Below are 22,375 nucleotides of genomic sequence, written 5' to 3'. Positions count from 1 at the left end.
TCAGGATATAGCTAAAATCAAGGTCAAGAATAATTTTTTTAAAGTGCCAGCAACCCATGGAACAAGGACTTTAGATTACTTTTTCACTGGCAGAATCTTCCCCTTTCCGCAACGGCAAACTTCTTTTGACACTGGGGGAGTTTCTAAAGCAGTTTGTGATGGCACATGGTAGTGAGCTATTCAATAAAATTTTTTAAAACTCCAGTAAGCAGGTTAAAGTCTCCTGCAAGAACCTAAGCAGGTCTTTGGATCCTACCCAAAGTAAACTCTGTTTCATGCTTCTACTTTAGATCTAGCAAAGAGGGAATATGAGTAAAACTAATACCTACTATTATACTCTTAGACTTTTTTTATAATGATTGCTGGCCTTCCAGGGCACTGTATCATTGCAGTATATCAATTTTACCACCCAAATCAATTGTGTTTTATATTAATTGTCTACTTTTCACTTGATAAAAGGATTTTTGGGAGGTGGAAGCTAGGAAGAAAGTTTGCCTACAGATATATATGTTAATTTTGCTTAGCTGCTGTTGGACTTTAAGATGACATGCAAGCATAAGGATTATTTTGTGCTAGGACTATGTGTTTCTGCAGATTTAGAAACTTATAAAACGTCACTTAGATATTACTCTTGAGTTTTAGGTTTGCTGTTATTTTTTATGCTTGAACTTACAAACAAATACTGTGCCTGCCCAGTGAAATGCAGTGCTTCTAAATATTAATTTGTAGCATATACTCTTTATAATGTAATTTAAATAATATGGAAATAATAGAAGACTATATATGCTGTACATTTCTTGCTGATCTACTTATTTAATGAAATTGTGTCATTTTTATGGGTCCTTGATCATCTTGATTGACTTACACAGCCCTTGGAAAACCTAATTTAATTCCTGTTGAAGAGAAATTGAGGAAGGGGCTTGGATCTACTACAACTTTAAGCTGCATCCAGATGGGGAATAACAAAACCTTTTATAGGCATCTTCTCAAAAACTTTGTGCCTGCATTCTAATACAGTGGTACCTCGCAAGATGAATGCCCTGCAAGACGAATTTTTCGCAAGATGAATGCGTTTTGCGATCTGATGGTGACTCGCAAGACGAATTTGTTTTGTGAAAAATTCGTCTTGTGAATCGTGGTTACCCATAGGAATGCATTGAAATGTAATTAATGCGTTCCTATGGGCAAAAAAAGAAATTTCAATGCATTCCTATGGGAAACCACGATTCGCAAGATGAATTTTTCGCAGAACGAATTGACTTTCGGAACAAATTAAATTCGTCTTGCGAGGCACCACTGTATAGTAAAATATTGTTCAACCACTGAATGCTGCTAGTTGTAGAGAGAATTGTAGACACGTGATTTGGGCCAGTTACTCCTGGTAGGACAGCCAGTTCCCCCCACCCCTTCTCAGTTTCTGAGCTGACTTGCTAGAGCATGAGGTGCAATAAAAATATTCTTTAAAGTTGTTTGAGAATCCTTTGTTACCACGTAAACTAATCTCAGCAGAGCATAGCAGATGTACCTAAGTACTAAAATTCCGAATGAAAGTATCATAGGAAAAATGAATTACTTTGAAATATCATCATCTTTGTTAATGAGGAATATATTATGCTTAAACAGGGTTTCCTCAGAGTATTGTCTCCACATTCTGACTTTTTGTGCCATCAGTTGGCAGATGGTGGCGATGAGACTACCTACCTGAGTTGAGCCACTACCCTGCAACATCTGCAGCCATGGGTGTAGATGGGCCTCTCATCCCAACTCAGATCTGCTTTGGGTGCATTGTTTGTCAGTAGGGGCTTGTTCTGAGGTATGAGTTCTCCAACTTTCTACTCCCAGGGCATACCAGAGGGCTGAAAATTACTGAAGCCACCAGTCACAGAATGGCAGTACAGGATTAGGGCCAGCAATAAAATGGTAGCAGATAGAGGTGACTATTGGCACAATCAGCAATACAGTTACTGTTGTTGGTAGGGCCTTCTCTGTGGTGATCTCCTTGCTGTTGAACTCCTTCTCATTGGAGGTTTCATTGTGTCCCTTTGCAAGTGTTCACTTTGCAAGTTTCAAAGACATTTGGGTGAGAGGCGTCACTGAGACTTCTATTTTATCTTCACTGCAGATTGGTTATGTCTTATTTTAATGACTGAATATTGTGGTTTGAGTTGGGTGTAAGTTAATGCTTCTGAAATTGTCTTGATAGTAAACAAACACACACACACACACACACACACACCTCACATATTCAGATGGGTAGACACACATTCAAACAGCTTCCCTGCTCTTCTGTTGATGAGTAGATGGGTAAGGTAGAGTTTCACCTGATATCTGAGGCATCTGTTGGAGACTAATTTCCACTAAAGGGCAAACACTAAAAACGATGGGCTTTGCAGGCTGGAATGTTTATGTATAGAGATCCATACTCTCATGTTCAGGGTGGAACTCACTTTGTCTTTGGGAAAAGATGGTGCTTATAGGAGTATCAGGTCTCTTGAGTTCGTTTCCTTGTGTTGGTGAGAGGAATGTGGGATTTGGACTGGCCAAGATTTGTGAGTTGCCTGGGAACACTGTATGGGAAAGACTACCACAAGACGCACCTGACCATAAGACGCACCTAGTTTTTTTAGAGGAGGAAAGCAAGAAAAAAGCTCCCCATCCCAATTTGACAGAGCACGTGAGAGAGAAAGACCCCCCTCTGCGCTGGCTCCTGGCTGCTCTCATGCAAGTCACAGAGTCCCTCAGATGGAGGGAACTCTAAAGAGTGTTCCCTCCGCCTCGCCTCTTCTCACCCCCTCACGCGGGCGCCACCATTAGGACGCTCGCACAGGTGGCATGCCACGTCCCCGCCGCTCCGGGAAACAAAGTCCCCAGCTCTGCTGCTGCCAGGGACCACACATTTGCTCCATAAGATGCACAGACATTTCCACTTACTTTTTCGGAGGAAAAAATTGTGTCTTATGTAGCGAAAAATACAGTATATCAGGCTTGTCCAACAGGTAGATCGTGGGGGTGTCCCAGGTAGATTGGGGTATGAAGTTTAGTGATCATCTTTGGTCAATCCTGCCCTAAAATAAGCTCAACAACTCATGGCAATGACAATGGGTAGATCACAGCCGGTCTTTTTATACTGTGAGTAGATTGCAGTCTCTTGGGGGTTGGACGTGTCTGCAGTATATCATATCAGTTTGGACTACCAGTTTTGGTTGAGTCAGTAGGCCCAATTTAGTTTTCCATCACTTAATCAGCTTAAGATGGTAGCAACTAGGAGCATGTATTTTACTACAGTTGTCCCTCACTTCTGGAATGCTAAGGAAGTCTTAATCTCAGCCAAGTCTTCAAAAAGGTTACAAAGCTTAAATTTCACCTGGCATTTAATTCAGTAGTACCGTATGCTGTGTTCCGTTAATTGTTAGTTGAAGTGGCATGGGAGGGGAGTAGTTAGTATACTTGCATCCTACCAGTCTCTCAGGCTAGGCATTATTTGTATGTTGGGTCCTGATTGTATTCATTTATCCTTGTTTCCCCCTCAAACATCTAATGAGGAGAGAGAGAGAAACTAGTGTAATTCTTACTCACACAGCTCCATGGAGGAAATAAGCTGTTGCTTCTCCCCTTTCCCATTTATTTTGTGCTGGAAGCAGCAATGAGGTATGACTGGCACTTTTTTAAAAGTCCAATTGTGGGAACAAATCTACCTGTTCTTCAAGAAAGAATGGGAAGGAAAGAAGATGTAGCTTCTGTCCCGTGAGTTCATAGAATCATAGAATGGTAGAGTTGGAAGGGATCCTGAGGGTCATCTAGTCCAACCCCCTGCAATGCAGGAATCTCAGCTAAAGCATCCCTGACAGATGACTATCCAACCTCTGCTTAAAAACCTCTAAGGAAGGAGAGTCCACAGCTTTCCGACGGAGACTGTTCCACTGTCGAACAGCTCTTACTGTCAGAAAGTTTTTCCATATGTTTAGTTGGAATCTCCTTTCTTGTAACTTGAAGCCATTGGTTGGAGTCCTACCCTCCAGAGTGGGAGAAAACAAGCTTGTTCCGTCTTCCATGTGACAGCCCTTAAGATACTGCTTCTGCAGAATTTGCCAGCAATGCCTCACCACTGCTGTTGTTCCCTCTTATTCAAATCTTAATAAGAAAGGAGGGAGGCAAACACTCTTACACACCCACAATCCAGAAGTAAAGAAGGGGTGTATTTTCTCTCTTCCAACTGTAGATTTGTCAGAAGGAACAGCAGTAATCTGTTGCTTGTACCTTCTGTGAAAGCCCACCTCAAGGGCAAGTGCCCCTCCCTTCCCTCTACACAAGACTCATGGAAGGGAAAGGTTGACACCACTTGAAGTAAAAGACTTCGGTAGCAAGCCAAACCCAAATCTTTGGATTGCTGCCAACAGTATGATCCATCCTGGATCACACCCAACAAGGTCTATTTTGCTTTGCATCCTGTTCCCCCCAGAGGCCAACTAGATGCTTCTGGGAAGCTCATAAACAGGGCATGAAGGCAGCAATCCTCCCCTGATGTGTGCCCTTGGTTGGCTTGTGCCTCAGAATCTGTAGGCTCCATGTTTTGCAAATAGGTGTTGATATAAATAAGAACACCACCATGCATTGTTTAATTGGATTAAGCTGCCAGCCTGATATGTGTTACAGAGACCTGGCTGGGTGTAACTGAATTGACAAATGACTGCTTACACCTAAGATCTACCTACACTATGGTTACCAGATTTCTTTCAATGAGTCCGGGGACACCTTTTTTTCCTTTTTTCTTTTTTGAACCTGAGTAGCAACAGGGAGTCAGTAGTGGGGATGGTGAGGCAAAAGACCCTGGGCCCAAGCACACATGCATATTGTATAAAGGTGCTGCAAAGCCCTTCTTTCGCACCCTGTGAAACATAAATGCGCAGAGTTTTTAAAAAACAGGGCAACGGCGCACTGCCCGCCCGTGATTCCCGAGCCTTCCCTGATCTCCTGCCGCCTTCCCCCTTTGTTTTGACAGATTGAGGGAGGCTCGGGAGTGTTGGGCTGCCGTTGCCCGGCAAGGTTTCTCTGCCAGGCAAGGTGCAAAGCTCTTCTTTTGCACCCTGTGAAACATGAATGCAGAGTTTTTAAAAAACTGGGCAATGGCCGCCCACCCGCGACTCCCGAGCCTCCCCCGATCAGTCAGAACAAAGGGAGAAGGGGGCAGGAGATATCTACTGCCGGATGTCCCCAGTTCCCCTTTGGCAGTGGTGGCAGCTGTGGCAGTCAGCAGCCCGGAGCCAGTCTGGTAGTGCAGTTGGCTCTGGCTGGCTTCAGGAGTTGCTCGCGGCTGTGGCGCCTACCATTTTTCCTCTCCGGAAGTCCCCATATGATGTGTTGTGCACAAGACACATCATATGGGGACTTCCAGAGAGGAAAAATGGTAGGCGCCACAGCAGAGAGCAGAGAGCAGCTCCTGAAGCCAGCCAGAGCCAACTGCGCTACCAGACTGGCTCCGGGCTGCTGAGGCTGCCGCTGCCACATTTCCTGGAGACAGATTTGCAAATTGAGAGGCATTCCGGGGACAAATTTGCAAATCCGGGGACTGTCCCGGGAACCGGGGATGCCTGGTAACCCTAACCTACACCCAAGATCTAGTGTTGAATGACAGTATGCCTCTGAATACAAGTTGTTGGGAATCCTGTGGGAAGAATACTTTGGCACACTGATTTTGTCCATAGGTATCTGGTGGTCACTGGGAGAACAGTGTGTGGGATTTAAATAGTTATTTGACCTAATATAGTAGGCTTTTCTTCTTATAGGTGGTTTTGGCCCCAATGGGACCCTTGTGCAACAAACACCTAGGTTTTGAAGATACTGAAACAGTTGCAGCTGCAGGGACAATCAAGTTTTGAACGGAAATGTATGTGCCCTGTACTTGTAGCCAGTGTACTATTAGCCTGTGATTTGGTTGAGCTTGTAGATGTGATTTTTTTTACACTAACTGCTGTGCTTCAGATGTATTATGATTAGTGCTGTTTTGTGTGATTTTCGCAATTTGTTCCACACACTCCATTTCTTACTTGCCTTGTCAGTTTTACCTCCAGATTTTAATATTGCATTAGAAGATTCATTCTTGTCTTTCTCCACTGCTTTTCCAGGACCACAACCAAGAATTGGTCCCAACATGGACCTGTTTAAGACTAGGTTCATACCTGGTTACAGGACTGAATAAACATTGTTCACCCTGTTGAATGACTTTTACTGGGAGAAGGACAGTAAAGGGAGTATGAACCTATTGCTTCTACAATATCTTACAGCAACTTTTGAAACTATCAGCCATGGTATCTATACCACAGAGTTGTATTGGATCGTTGTGCCTCGGTCCCCTGAGTGTTCACTGCTACAGGGTCAGACCTGTCTTTAATGCTGTTTAACATCTATATGAAACCTTTGAGAGCAGTTACTCGGAGATTTGGGGCTCTGTTTCTCTGTTACATCTTAGCCAGGGGCTGTGCAAGTCCTGGGCCAGTGTCTGGATGCAGTGGTGGGCTGGATGAAGGAGGCCTTGTTGGTCTTGGGTCCAGGAAGTGGGTAATTTGCCTGTTCTAGATCATGTTACAGTTCTTTTGAAGGAGCAGGCATGTAGTTTGAGGATACTCCTTGATCCAGTGCTGCTACTGGAGGCTGGAGTAGCCAGGAGTGCCTTTTACCAGCTTTGGCTGATGCACCAGGTATAAACTTTCCTGGACAGGGATAGCCTTGCCACCGAGATCATGGTGAGCCACAGAGACCCATGTGGTGGTAACACATAGATTGGGTTACTGTAATGTACCGATCTGGGGCTGTCCTTAAGGTTTCGTTGGATGCTGATGCTGATGCATAAGGCCACAGTTGGATTCCTGAATGCAACTATGTACTGCAAGCATATTATACCACTTCTAAAAAGAGCTGCATGTCAATTTGCTACTGGGTCAGGATTCTCATTAGTGAAACAAGTAGGTACATCACCTCCCCAATGGCATATTTAACTAATCTTGAAATACCAAAACAGTGAAGAGCTTTCATTCTGGCTCGTTGCCAGGCTCTCCCTTCAGCCATCCAGGAGGGCTGTTTTAGGAAGACACCTTATGAGGAGAGAAAATGCCCCTACAGCTCTGGGCACATAGAAACAATTGAACATGTTTTTCTGCACTGCCAGCATTACACAAACATACGTGCTAGGTTTATCCTGCCAATAATACACAAATTTCCAGGACACACAGGGCAATTATATCTCTCTTTACTGCTCTAAGATATAAATCCTGATATAACATATTCAGTTGCCAGATATAGTGCTGCTATGATTGACATACGTCATAGGAGGTCTAAAATTGAAGGTTTGATTTACATGTTTTATGTGGGTTTTTTTGTCTTATGCCAGTCTACTGTAATTGAGAGAATGAGTACCGTCTACTTCTGCAGTTGCCTTATTGCCTATCTAGCATGTTTTATTTATGTATGGAAGTGCTTTTACCTTATGCTGGTCTATGACCGTAATAAAGATTTGGATTGGGTCAGGATTAATGACATGTTGATGACTTACAAAACCCTAAACCGCTTGGTCCTATGCTATCTGAGAGAATGCTTCCTCCCATATAGATCTGCAGGTGAGGCCCTTCTAGTTATCCTATCATCCCATACTGCTGGTCATTCTGACTAGAGCTGCTGAGAGTTGGGAGTCCAAAACATCTAGAGCAGGGGTTATCAAACTTTCTATCCCCGGAACCCACTTGAGGCAGCTGAAAATTACTGAGGCTCACCAGTCAGAAATGGTGCTGCATTAGCAGAGCCAGTCACAAAATTGTGGCAGATGTAAGCACAGTTACTGACAGCACTTTCTACTGATAATCTAATCCATATTTGGAAATTGCTAAATTCTTTGCCACAGTGTTTTCCTTGAGACAATGAGTTCTATGGCTCATCTTTTCTTGAGTTACAGACACTTGACCTTTTCGGTGCGTTCCGGCATATCTTTAGCATTGCTGTTGGAACGGCACTAGTAACTGCGTCTTGGATGGGCAGCATGGTGTTGCGATTGTGGCAGCACTGCGATAGGGTGATGGAAAGTTCTCCGTCCCCAAAAGGTGGGAGTTCCTGCACCTCTTTTTCTAGAAAAAAGCACTGCCTGGAGGTATGGTGATTCAGCCTCCCCATTTTAGGCAGGAGGTTCTAAGTGGAGAAGTGGTTTCTTTCATCACTTCTCCCTGATCCTTTTTACATTCATTTCTTTCCTCTCTTATCCTCTTAATTTTTATTCCCAGTTTAGTATTTAATAGTAACCTTTTCTCTCACTTTTCAACACCCCATGCCCTTTCTTCCTCTCTTCAACCAGGAGCAAAACCACCTGGATCTTATCATTTGCTGAATGGAGTGCAGCCCTTTACTCTGCAATGCCAGCTGAGAGGTGCCTGGGGCTTATGCCTTGCAGATAGACAGGCAAGAAACAGCCATTTCCTTTGCAGTAAAGCCATTTCCTTTACAGTAAAGGCTTAACTTTGCAGTAAAGTGCTGCTGCCTGCCTAGTGGGGAGGGTCTGCAAGGCCAGCTGGGCAGTACATTCTTGTTAAAAAAATATGAAACCTTTATGGCAGTATGGAGTTCTTACTGGTAAGGGACGAAGTATCAATATATCGCCTACCCCTACTGCTCTGGAAGTCTTGGTCCAAACAGCTGTCTGGCTGGGGCAATGGGAAAATTTGATTCTCAATTCCAAAGTCTGTGTGGACTATTTTAAAATCAATTAAACATATGGTGGAGCATATTTAGCACATGGGTTTTGAAATGACTCTTTGTAGTTGCAGATCTATTTGGATGTGCTGAGGGTTTTCACTGTAAAGAAGCAGATTATAATATAACATAAATATAAGTAATAAGAGATTTTTATGAGTTGCTTCGAATTTTTGGCACTAGAGAAATATATTATCAGAAAAGAGTTCTAAAACAGAGAATATGTAGGCCTCATTGCAGGAAATGTAAGGAGAGTAATTGTTCCTGTAGTTGTCTTATGTTATAGGTAGGATTTTGACACTGAAACTTTGTAAAACTTACATGAGTTGTTTATTTCCTGCTGTATTCCATTGCTGCTGTTGTGATGATCACAAACCTTGAAAGTGTGGGGGTGAGGACTGTTTTTATGTTGACTATTTTATTACTAGGCTGTCTGTCAGTATGCTTTTTATTATGTTTTCTCAGGTATATTTATTATGTTTTGAGAGGTATATATCCTTTAGAATATCCAAATTTTTTGCGAAGGCTTTACAAATTTGTGTTATAAAACTTAAAGGGGGAATGGAAAATTATTTACTTACTAAAGGTCAGAGAGTAGAAATGTAAACCACTATTAGTAGCAGAATTCTTATTACTATTTTTATGTGTGTAACAGCTGTTTGCTAAACACAATAAACTGAACCGACTATGTTTTGTCGTTGATGTTCTGTAATGTGTTTTTAATGTTGTACACCACCTTGGGATCTTTTGATGAAGGGTGGTATATACATTGAATTAATAATAATAATAATTTTAAGTCAGATTTTTAAAAGGATTCAATAATTTTACATTCTGTTTTTAAAAAGTTGATTCTTGTCTGGTCTAGCTTGAATTCATTCTGCTTAAGCAATATTGTTCTGAAGCTGCTTGAAACGTTGTGAGCGGCTGGTGTAGAATTCCACTGGAACATCACAAATTCCATCTGCATCTATTATTAAATAACCACACTAATAATGGCTGTGTAAGCTGTCCCTCATTTGCTTTTTCTCTGCTGCCAGTTGTGTCATGCAAGGTTGTTCATAAATCAGTCCATAATTCACATGACCCACATACCTTGATAAAAGCCTGCCAAATATATATGCATTGGTGGTCTGTCTTTCCCTACTTCCAGAATTTAAATAGTCATTATATTGTATGAAACCTTGCTCTTCGTGGTGTCTGAAGTGTAGGTGGGTTCCGGAATAACCTGAGACCAAGATTAAGCTCAAAAAGTTTTATTTAAAAACCAGGAACAAGAATGACAAACTGGGGCTCACAACCTAGTATATATACCTTAACCTAGCCTAGGCAACACAACCCCCCCCCCATAGGTCTCCTTGTGCTGTAACTAGCAAATCACAACACTGGCCCTTTCGCAGGAGGTGATTCGCTGCCTGTCAGCTACCGATAATCTCACTGGAGAGTTTTAGAATTCTTCCTATCCATTGTGTCAATCACCCATCTCCTACTACCCTCCTGAGAAAAACCCCACCCCACCCTCCCACTATATTTAAGGGTCTGGTGACTTCTGTTTCAGTGTATCTGAAGAAGTGTGCATGCACACGAAAGCTTATACCAAAAACAAACTTAGTTGGTCTCTAAGGTGCTACTGGACATTTTTTTATATATTCTTCCTATCTCTTGTTAGGCAGCTGAAGCTCCAGGAGGCATTAAGGCCTAGACCTGCAATGGTATACACACAGCATGGATTTGGCTTACAAAGCCTGAATACCAGACCCTCCAAGTGTCTCTCTTTTCCAGGGACACCTCTGATTTAGAGAAGCTGTCCTGGTTTCTGATTTGATCCCAGAATGTCCCGCTTTTCCTTAGGACTTCCCTATTTTCATCACAAAAATGTTGGAGGGTATACTACCCTGAACCAAGAAGATAAGTAACTATATAACCTTTAGAAGGCATCTGAAGGCAGCCCTATATGGGGATGTTTTTTAATGTTTAATGTTTTATTATGTTTTTATATGTGTTGAAAGCTGCGCAAAGTGGCTGGGGCAACCCAGTCAGGTAGTCAGGATATATATTTAAATATATCATCATCATCATCATCATCATTGATGTCTATGACCTGCAGGAACACCAGCCAGCAGCTATGGAATGCCTGGAAGGGCTCAATGCAACCACCTAGTTTAATGCCCTGTTTTTGGTGGCAGGGTTTGTTCACAAGCTATCCATATTTGAGTGTTCATTATTAAATCTATGTATGTTCACCTAATAAATATGATTATAAATAGAATAATCAATCTGAGTCATTGTTAGTTATTTCTGTATTTTACGTTTTTTTGGTTTTATGTTTTAATCATTTTAGTATACACTGCCTTTATTTTTTTATGAGTTGGCAATTCATTTATTTCTGATTTTGTCTGAGGAAGAAAAGGGTTAGATATGCCAAGAGATTACTTTTGTCTTTGTCAGTGCCAGCCACCACACTTCCTCAGCTCCTGGATCAAGTACAATAAAATTAATACAGCACTGTCAGCTGCAAGATGTGGCAAAGTTGTAAAGGTTTTCTGCTCTGGCAAGAGTGTTGGGAAATCACACCCTCGTACCATGCAGATGATTTACAGATATACTGTGGCTGTGCCTTATGGCATTAAATTATAACTACCAGTTAACTATAAATATGACTTCGCTTTTCAGCAGGTGATACTGTAAAGACCTTCCTTGAAAGCAGCTATTCTTAGTTTAAAATTTATCTTTCAACCTCTTCAGCTGTGTTTCCTCTTTGCTGCTCTGACCTGACATGCTAATTTCTTAGCCAAGGCTATTGACCATACTCTGGTGTGCCTAGAACACACAAGGCAACCTTGGCTCTCCAGATGTTTTAGAACTACCACTCCCATGACCATTTAAGGTTTGGTATGTCAGCTATGAATTGTTCTTTTCGTAGAGGAATACCATTTGCAAAAAAGGTATTTTAGTGCCATCTGTTCCCAGCCATTCAATCTTAAGCATTATCCTGCTTTTTGAAAAGATAGTTGGAAGTGAAGAGGAATAAGGGGAGATAACAGAGAAGCCAATTTTTAAATTTTTGTTTTCCAAACATTCAGTGTGGTGTGGAGGAAAGGGTTTTGCAATGGTATTGGTTTCAGTGAGAAAAGAGGGCAGAAAAGGACATGCTCTGTATACTGGATCTGAAATTTCTATATCTAGCCATGGTTTACCCTTTTGTCTGTGGATCAGTGACATCAAGTGCTTTAATTGGAAGGCATTGTAATAAGTTTGGAGGTGTGGGATTCTGAACCCACCACTTTAAACACCTATACATATAATTCAGGAGCCTGGTTGCACTTTTTGCCCTTTGTGTATGAACTTGTTTACTGAGCGCTGCCAAATTTTTAATAGTTTGGGTGTAATCCTAGTTGGCAGTACTTGAAAGAGAAACACTGCCCTGGAATCTTCGGATAAAGGGCAGTATATACATTGAATAGATAACTTGAACATCATCATCATCATCATCATCAGATAACTATCTTTACAGCAGCTATGAGTCCTGACCATGATAAATGTAGGTCTTTCCAATATCTAAGTTCTTGTCACAGCTGCAAAAGAAATGGTGTGAAGTTTGCTTTTTTAAGTTGACAGATTTTTAGTTATCTGCAGTTCCATATATTTTATTACCTTGCTGCAGATTTAAAAACCAGTCTGTTTTTGCATGATTAAGTGGTCAGAGGGAGAAATACCCATATACATTATTTTTTATTTGGATTCATTGATTTTTGAATCCAGTCACTTTACAATAATTACTTAGTTAGTTCTTTCATTAATACAGACATTGCAGCTTTTGGATTAGATAGCATAATTGCTCTATCATTTGCAAAAAGGCTTATTTTATGCATTTCCTTTGTTTTACTTGCAACAATTACCTTTAATCACTAAATGCAAACTCCTTAGTGGAGGACTGAAAGGTACGCAATAGCTGCAAAGTTCTCCCTTTTTTAAAGGGAAATTCCCTTATGCTGAATAGGCTTCCTTGCGAGAAAAGGGAAAACTTGGCAGCTATGACTCCTAGTTATTTCCCCCTCTTTTGCTTCCCAGCTTGAACTCAAATTGCAAAGTAACATCCCTGCTTAAAGTGGGGCTTCAGGCATGGCTGACCAGTGCCAGCTGCAAACTCTGCTTCGGAAAGGAACTCTTGAACGCAGGAACTCTTGAATGCAGCCAATCCCAATGGATTTTGCAGCTATTGCCAATCAAGTGATCAGCACCATGGCAAACCCTGCTTTCGGCAGGAAAAGTTGTTGAATGCAAAGTTGTGCTTGCCAAGGAAAATTGGGAGTGCACTTTTAAGGCTCCTGATCATTCTTTTGCAGCCACAACTTTAACTGTCCACGCCTGTCATTACATATGATAGCAGCTGGGTGTAGCATGGGGAAAACAGCGGTTGTGGGCTACATTAGGGCCCCTGCCTGGTCTAATTAGACTTGTGGGGACAAGTGCTTCTTCATCGTTGCACTGTAGAATTAACTATCACAAGATGTAAGGATAGCCACTAAGTGCTTTTGGAAATAGGTCTATTAGCCATGATAGCTAAACACAGCCTTAATTTTCAGAAGCAGTGCATCTCAGTGCCAGATGCTAGGCACAAATGGGCTATGACCTTTATTGTAATGTTCTGCTTCTGAGTTTTCACCCTGTCCACCCTTAGAAAGAAGATGCTGAAATAGATAAACTATCGTTCAGTTTAACCTCCTGCCCATGAGTGTACACATTTGTCTAACAAACAAACAAACAAACAAACAAACAAACAAACAAACAGAGAGAGAGAGAGAGAGATGGTGATGCTTCTAACTTGACATGAAATAACCAGGAGTAAGACTTTTGGGCAGAAATGTCAGTACAGCATGTGTAGTAATGAAAAAGGCAGGCAGTAAGTAGGAATGAAAGATGAGAAAAAAGATTGAGCCTTTACGAATCTGGTGTGTCTATATTTACAATGCTGTGGGTGGCTTTGGTTCTCTGTAGAAGAGGATATCTAATAAGTGAAATAATGGCATACCATATCCAGTGCAATTCAAATACCACATTTTTCCGTGTAAGACAATGGTTTTAGCTATATATATATATATATAAAAGTCAAAAATTGGGGGTTGTCTTATGCACAGATGGTGAATGCACAGGGGTTAAAAAAAAACACTGTTGCCTGCCAGCTGGCCAAAAAACCCGGGACAATTTAGCTCATGCACACACAGGCAGCAAGCAGGCACGCACACTCTGTAGAGCCCTACAGCAAACCTGGAAGAGCAAGAGCGACCAAGCTGACGTGAAGGGAGCAACAAAAGAAGCAAGGCAAACCCACTAACACACACACACACACACACACACACACAATCCCAATGCTCTCACGCTCCGATGCTTGCAAGCCCTCCGAGCCCAGAGAAGGGAAAGAGACACCGCAAAGCAGGAGCAAACAGACCAACGATGCACCAACAACCGATGGGGTGGGATGGAGGGTGCAGCGAATGAAGGGCTGGATGGGCTGCCCTGGTGTGGTAAAGCACGTCTGAGCTTAGCTTCGCCAGCCCAAGGACAAGTAGATCTTGGAATTAGATCTTGGAGCACACACAAAAAAGCTGCACACGCTGTGCAGAGCTGTTTTGTGGTTAAGGGGTGCTAGCCCCAGTTAAATCAGCTTGCAAACGTCCGAAGATTAAACCCAAACCAGCACCCATGCCCCTAATTCAATCACTCACCCAGCCACCCTAAAAACGACTGTCACTCGCCATACAGCACATGCCAAATTCACCAATCACTGACCCCACCAGACCGTCCGCTGCAGACCCCCCCCCCCCCGGGAGGCCTGGAAATAAGTGGAGGTGTCTGTCACCACGCAGCTGTTTAAGTTCCCTTCCTCAGTGTGCTGCCTCGAGCCAGCTTCTACTGCTTAGGTTGATTAAAGGGTAGGAATGCTAGCAAAGGAGAGGTAATGTGAGGTTGAACAAGTAGGGAGGTCCCCAGCTGCAAGGTTGCAAAGTCTGCAACAACAGGTGATGATCCAAGCAGAGCCAAAGTAAACCAATTAAAATTAACTGAGCAGCTAAATCCAAAAGGTTCAAATAAATAGGGGTCATCTTATACATGGGGGGGTGTTATACACGAAAAAAATATGTTAATTGCATACCAAATGCACACCATAATACAAAAGAGCAGTCTTTTAAAAGAGAGGGGGAAAAATGGGACTGGGGGTACACCAAAGATACCAGTAGGGAAAAAGTACGTATGAAAAGGTGATTTAATATCTCCTAAAAACAAGAGCTTAGAAGCATCTACTGAAAAAAACACATTAGGCAATGAGGTACAGGCAGCCCCCCCCATTTATACACGTTCAGTATGTGTGTGACTATATACATGTATTGCGCCAAACCCAGAAACATCATAAATATGTCACTTAAATTGTCGCTAAAAGGGTGGAATGGTGGCAGAGTGTTTGCTGGCTTTTTCAGTGTGTTGCAATTATACTCTATTTCACTGGTGCACATGGTGCCTCGGAACATAACCCCTGCGTAAACGGGGGGCTGTCTGTACCTTGTCATACAAGCATATCATGAAAATACGAATGAATTGCTTTACACGGCTGTGATAACCACTAGCATAAATGTTTTTTTAAAAGGATTGGATAAATAAATGTGTGTAGGGTGGTGCGCAATGAAGCAGTACAAAGCCTATTAACGATGACGGCCAGAATTCCAATTGGGTAAAGTGGATGTCTATTTCTTGATTACAAACGCTGTGAATAAACAGGATGGGAATTGGTATCACACCCTGTTTCTCTTAGGTGTAAAGGTAACGGTACCCCGATCCTTAGGTCCAGTCACGGACGACTTTGGGTTTACGGCGCTCGTCTTGCTCTATAGGCTGAGGGAGCTGGCGTTTGTCTGCAGACAGTTTCTGGGTCATGTGGCCAGCATGACTAAGCCGCTTCTGGCGAACCAGACCGGTGCACGGAAACGCCGTTTGCCTCCCGCCAGAGCGGTACCTACTGTATTTATCTACTTGCACTTTGACGTGCTTTCGAACTGCTAGGTGGACAGAAGCTGGAACCGAACAACGGGAGCGCACCCCGTTGCGGGGATTTGAACCGCCGACCTTCTGATTGGCAAGCCTTAGGTTCAGTGGTTTAGACCACAGCGCCACACGCATCCTTTCTCTTGGGGGTACTTCTGATCAATACTGAAAGATAGAAAGCTAAGAGATTTTCTTTTTTGTCTTAACAAGCATAGAATCATAGTATTGTATAATTTTAATTAGAAGGAACATCTAGTCTAACCCCCTGCAATGCATCCATGACAGGTGGCCATCCAACCTCTGTTTAAAAACCTCCAGTGAAGGAGAGTCCTCCACCTTGCAAGGGAGTCCATTCCATTATTGAACAGCTCTTACCATCAAAAAGTTCTTCCTGGTGTTAGTTGGAATATCTTTTCTTATGGCTTGAATCCTACCTTCCAGAGCAAGAGAAAAACAAGCTTGCTCTGTCTTCCATGTGATAGAATGATGGTATACATCTAATTTCCCCCAATCTTTGCATTATATTATATAGCCTGTGCTCTTTCTTTCTACTGTTAGGTATGGGAGAACGAACAGGTGCTGCATCTTGGGGAGCAAGTGGTCAATCAAGTCCTTCATACGAACCTACAAGGGTAAGAGTATAATTTGACTACCGTTGATTATAGGCAGAAGTATGTCTAACAAAAGAGCATTTATTGTATATGCATGCGGTCTGTGGTTCAGAGGTGGTACCTAAAACTAATCTATCAGCACACAAGAAAACATTAGTAGGCAATCTTCCTGCCCATACCTGCATCTTGCAGGATTGCTTGAGTGGTGAATTGATGAACATCTTCGCACAAATTAATTATTAATTACATTTTTGAAGAATTTCTTTAAATAAAATTATTATTTATCATCAGTGATGGAAACCAATCTAGATATGCAGGAGATCTGGGACAACAGTGTTTGGGGGAAAGGGCTCACCCCTTCCCTCTCCCTGCAGTTACCTGAGTAAAATCTGTTCATGGAACAGCTTGCCACTTTCTGCAAAATATCCAGGTACCCAGGCAGTCACCACCCGTCTCTACATTACAGTTGTTGTTGTTTAGTCGTTTAGTCGTGTCTGACTCTTCGTGACCCCATGGACCAAAGCACGCCAGGCACTCCTGTCCTCCACTGCCTCCCGCAGTTTGGTCAAACTCGTGTTTGTAGCTTCAAGAACACTGTCCAGCCATCTCGTCCTCTGTCGTCCCCTTCTACAGACATTTTGAAAAGTGGCAGATCCTGTTCATGGATCTCCTGTATTGTATTTAAGATATACACTTGCAATAAAACTATAAAGTTTTTAACAATAGTAGCCTTCGTTAATTCCGATTATTGTAAATATAATATAGTAGGAACATAATGCTCTATAGAATCAGTAATATAGTATGCATATTTAAAATAGTTTAATAAATGTTAAATAAAAGATCACAGTTGTTGACTTGAGGGGAAATGATTACCTTTTTACTTTGAGTTAGGATAAGCCTGGAGGGCAGGGGTGGGGAACCTCTGGACATGAAGATGTTGTTTTAGCCCAATTCCCAACAACCCTAGCCACTATAGCGAGTGGTCAGGAATAAAGGAATTTTAGCGTAGCAACATCTGGAGTGGCACAGGTTCTCTACCACTCCTGTAGAGTGTCCTCTATACTTCAGTGAGACCAAGAGACAAAATTGCGCCAGTGGTTGAATTAGAGAGAGCTTTGCATTCCAGGGGTAGATTGCAAGCGCAAGGGGCTTCATATGTGACATAGGCACTTCTTTTTCTTGCTTTTGTCATATTGGGCAAGACACAGTTTGAGATGCTGGCCTTGCACTGGTAAGATACAAGAGATTTTTCCTGCATATGGCAGACACTTGTGCATCCATTGAGCATTAGTTTAAAATGTCAGAGACTTTGGTGTGCTGTGACAGAAGGTACTGACTGCTATAGACATGCAGATGGTACATGGGTGTCTTGTCTCTTCCTTTTCTAAGCTCAGTCCTTGTCTCCTCTAAAATGAATTGAGATCCTGTGAGGTTACTCTATTGTGTTAACCTTGTTTTTGTTTTTGTTTCTTTTCTTTTTTTAAAATCATTTTTATTGATTTTCTAATAAAAACAGCCAATTAGCATATCCATCAAATCATAATCATAATCCAATTAAAAACAATAAAATAAAATAAAAAACCAAATTACAATCCAAATTATTAATTATTAATTTTTCCGGGCTTCCCATAGTCTGGACCTCTGAAGTATATCTCCAACATCTTCATTCCTGTCTTCTTCTTCTTGTTCTCATATTTTCCACATTCCGATCTTAACGCTTTAAAGTTCTCTGTCCCTGGCTATGTGATTCTCAATCATGTCAGAAATCATATATCCTTTCATCCATCGAGTACAGCTTTATTTGTGTGTATATATTTTTTCAACTGTCTATTTGCCAGTGCAGCTTTTTCTGACTTCATTCCAATCTTCCAATCCAGGCTGTTGTCCAAGCCTGTCGTTTGAGCATATTGTTTGCAATATTGCAATGTAAATGAACTGTATTCCACAGATATAAGTCATTTGGCGATCAGTCAGCTTTCCTGGAGACCACACAATCCCCCCCCTGGGCTCTAGAAGGGGGGTTGCTAGACATCCATTTAGCCTTCTCTCTCGCTCATAATGAAGAAATTATGCAAACAGTTTGTATGTTATCCCAAACTGTTGTCTCAAGTCATTATAAAGTCAGCTAGCAAGTACCAGTATTTCCCACTTCCCTCGAAAAAGGGAGGAATTTTCATTTTTCTGTTCTGCGTCATATTAACAAGCACCAGCCATCTTGTTTCTTCTTGTTTCTTCTTTTATCTTTATCAAGTCTTTCAAGCTTAAGTAAAGCTGCACAATTGAATACTTAATTATAAATAGAAGTCCATCTGCTTGTGGGTTTCCTATAGGCATCTGGATAGCCACTGTGAGAACAGGATGCTGGACTAGATGGGCCAGAAGCCTGATCCAGCAAGCTCTTCATGTTCTTATCTCACCCAACTGGCTGAATGGACAGTAAAATAGTAAATGCAATTCAATTCAAGTGTAAAGTGATGATTATGTATTTATAAAAGTATTTATATACTGCTAAATTACAAAACATATTAAAATGGATTATACATTAAAAAGAAAAAAGACATTGGGGCAAAAATCCTCATTTTACATACCTGTACACTCAGGGAGTCTGAACTGCTGATGATTGACCAGAGATGAGACATTGGGATCACAGTGGATAGTTAATTCAGTGTACAGCAGCTGTGAAAATGTTGAATTCCATGTTAGGGAATGTTAGGAAATGGACTGAAAATAAGACTGCCAATATAATATGGTCATCATGCATATGTCGACAGTTTTGTTTGCCTCACCTCAGAAAGAATATGGTAGAGCCAGATGAATTTCAGGAAAGGGCACCCCAAATTATCAAGTGGTTAGAAGAACTCTCCATTTGAGGAAAGGTTACAACATTTGTGGCTTTTCAGTTTAGAAAAAAAGGCAAGATGTGTATAAAAGTATGCATGATGTGGAGAAAATGAAGTTTTCCTCCCTCTTTCCTTAACACTAGAATGGAGGGCCATCCACTGAAGCTCACTGTTGGAAGATTCAGAGCAAATAAAGCAAGTACTGTACTACCCGGTACTTCACACAGCAAACAGTTAAACTGTGGAATTCACTCCCAAAAGATGCAGTGATGGCCATCAATTTCAATGACTTTAAAAAAAAATGATATATTTATTTTAAAAAGATAAAAGAACAAATACAATTGATCCATTTCCTAATACAATATCCAAATACAAATTGCACAAAAAAGAAAGGGGGAAAAATACAGAAAAATACAAAAAAATGCAGAAAAATACAATACAATATGAACACAACAAACTAAAAATCTTTTGTTGCCTAGAAAATTCTTAGTATTAATCTAATTATCGACTTCCGACTTCCTCCTTCCCCTGCGTTATGTTGTAAAGTAATTTCTAATTCTAAATCCTTAACTCAATTAACTTTCACTTAACCTTAATTCTAAACCTTTAAACTTATTTTATGAACTTATCATTTATTTCATAACTTATTAACAATTTCAATGACTTTAAAAGAGGGTTAGATAAATTCATAAAGGCTATTAATCGCTACTAGCCAATGCAATTCTGGCCTGCATCAATAGGAGTATAGCATCTCAAGGGAAGTAATAGTACCACTGTATTCCGCTTTGGTCAGACCTCACCTGGAATACTGTGTCCAGTTCTGGGCATCACAGTTCAAGAAGGATACTGACAAGTTGGAATGTGTCCAGAGGAGGGCAACCAAAATGGTCAAAGGCCTGGAAACAATGCCTTATGAGGAACGGCTTAGGGATCTGGGTATGTTTAGCCTGGAGAAGAGAAGGTTAAGGGGTGATATGATAGCCATGTTCAAATATATAAAAGGATGTCATATAGAAGAGGGTGGAAGGTTGTTTTCTGCTGCTTCAGAGAAGCGGACACAGAGCAATGGATTCAAACTACAAGAAAGAAGATTCCACATAAACATTAGGAGGAACTTCCTGACAGTAAGAGCTGTTCGACAGTGGAATTTGCTGCCAAGAAGTGTGGTGGAGTCTCCTTCTTTGGAAGTCTTTAAGTGAAGGCTTGACAGCCATCTGTCAGGAATGCTTTGATGGTGTTTCCTGCTTGGCAGGGGGTTGGACTGGATGGCCTTTGTGGTCTCTTCCAACTCTATGATTCTATGTGTTGCATGAAAAAGTACTTCCTTTTTATCTGTTCTGAATCTTCCAACATTCCACTTCATTGGATGTCCATGAGTTCTATTGTTGTGAGTGAGGGAGAAAAACTTTTGTCTATCCACTTTCTCCATGTCATGCATAATTTTATAAATGTCTATCATGTCAGCTCTGACTTGCCTTTTTTGTAAATTAAAAAGTCCCAAGCACTGCATCAACTTTCCTCATAAGAGAGATGCTCCATCCTCATCATCGTTTTATTTGCCTTTTGCTGAATATTGTCCAGCAGTACAATATCCTTTTTGAGGTGAGGTGACCATATACCTTTGGAATTCCTCACAATCACTTTTTGTTTTTACATATCAGTGATATCAGTAAGGTTGGCTATTCCACTGCTCACTCCTAATTCCATATCTGTTATCAAAACAATTTTGTTGACTGGAAGGCAATTGCATTTCTTTGCAGAAATGTTTTCAGTTGCTTCTGCGAGCAATTAGAATTTTGTAGTCTCTAGAGGAAAATGTGCCTAGTTTCTCTCAAGGTCCATTGTGCAAGGGTTATTCCAATGTTGCTTCTACAATGCAGCATTCAGGGCCTTCATTCAAGCAATTCATAAAGGATTGTTTTAGTTTGTATACTCCAGATTTGTGATTATTACTATTTTTTGCACGTTCAAGACAGAATTGGTCCAGCCAGGGTGGTGGTTTGTGTCTTGATCTATCATATGGACTCTGTCTCAAGTCCAGGTGGTAATATCTATTAAGGGTGCCTGTACTGTGGAGAGGGTGAACAGAATGTCCCTTCCTTTGTGCAAAGCACATGACTGAAAGCAGGGGAGCTCCAGCCCTTCCTTTTAGAACTTCTGGAAGGTTCCACCTCTTGTCCATGTGCAAATGCAGCTCCATATATAGGACTGCAAAACAAACTACCAAACACTTGAACAGTTCAGTGAGCAACTTTTTTTTTTTGGTTAAGCATGATCATTAAATGCCAGGCTTTTGTTTTAAAGTGAGGTACAATATTTTTTTAAAAAAATTGGAACAAACGTTATTTTAATTTTGTCCTAATTTTTCTGAATATTTCCTTGCTTGCAGGAAAATGGCGGCCTCCTTGGAAAAAACTCAGATCTCTCAACAGCTCTTGAGAAGCTGAAACATGAGGAGGTGGGATTTGTTTTCTCTGTCATTATTTGCTTGTATCTGGGGTTTTAAAGTGAAAAAAGATGGTTCTCAAAAGGTTGGGTTGCTCAAAGGTGGGTTCAAAGTTCCAGTAGTGCAGGCATCCCCAAACTTTGGCCCTCCAGATGTTTTGGACTACAATTCCCATCATCCCCGACCACTGGTCCTGTTAGCTAGGGATCATGGGAGTTGTAGGCCAAAACATCTGGAGGGCCGCAGTTTGGGGATGCCTGCAGTAGTAGAAAGGCTTGTGTGACAGACATCCACAGACTCTTCTCTTAGCAGCAGAAATGTATTATTGCTGCCACCTAAACTACTATGCTAAGCAGGGAAGCCACAGAGCATAGGCAAGGGACACAGTGCACCTCTGGCTATAGACACTTCATCTCCATCCTCCTCTCTTCATAGGAAGAACTCTGGTATGCCCTGCTCTAGTCTTCTTCAAATACCAGTGTTATGTTAGTATATACCAGTCCACAGATCCTTGTCAGCAGCAAGTTGCACACATCACTGTGTGTGCAGGATTCTGTATGCACAGCTGGGTGGGGGTGGTATACACAGTGTAAGTTTAAAAGGGGCAGATTGTTTCAGAGGGGATGGTATAAGTTTAGAGGAGAGGCCACAGAGCACCTGCTTTGCATACAGCAGTTCCCAGATTCTAGCTCTGGCATCTCTAGTCAAAAAGT

The 22,375-nt window shown here is 41.5% G+C and overlaps 1 protein-coding gene across 12 annotated transcripts in view; it reads left to right on the top strand.

Annotated features, from left to right (window-relative positions):
- The window catches only part of TCF12 (transcription factor 12), a 138,145-nt gene that overhangs the window by 26,292 nt on the left and 89,478 nt on the right, over window positions 1-22,375 (top strand). For 9 of the 12 annotated variants that reach the window (XM_088657204.1, XM_088657206.1, XM_088657202.1 and 6 more), the window contains 2 exons: window positions 16,324-16,397; window positions 21,606-21,674. In XM_088657204.1, the coding sequence (XP_088513330.1) occupies window positions 16,324-16,397; window positions 21,606-21,674 (143 nt within the window). The remainder of the gene's footprint in view (window positions 1-16,323; window positions 16,398-21,605; window positions 21,675-22,375) is intronic. The other 3 variants (XM_088657210.1, XM_088657209.1, XM_088657208.1) reach the window with 1 other exon arrangement.

The sequence above is a fragment of the Zootoca vivipara genome, chromosome 13 (genome assembly GCF_965207765.1).
Source record: "Zootoca vivipara chromosome 13, rZooViv2.hap1.1, whole genome shotgun sequence".
NCBI classification, from domain to species: domain Eukaryota; kingdom Metazoa; phylum Chordata; class Lepidosauria; order Squamata; family Lacertidae; genus Zootoca; species Zootoca vivipara.
This window is presented reverse-complemented; position numbering and strand designations above follow the sequence as displayed.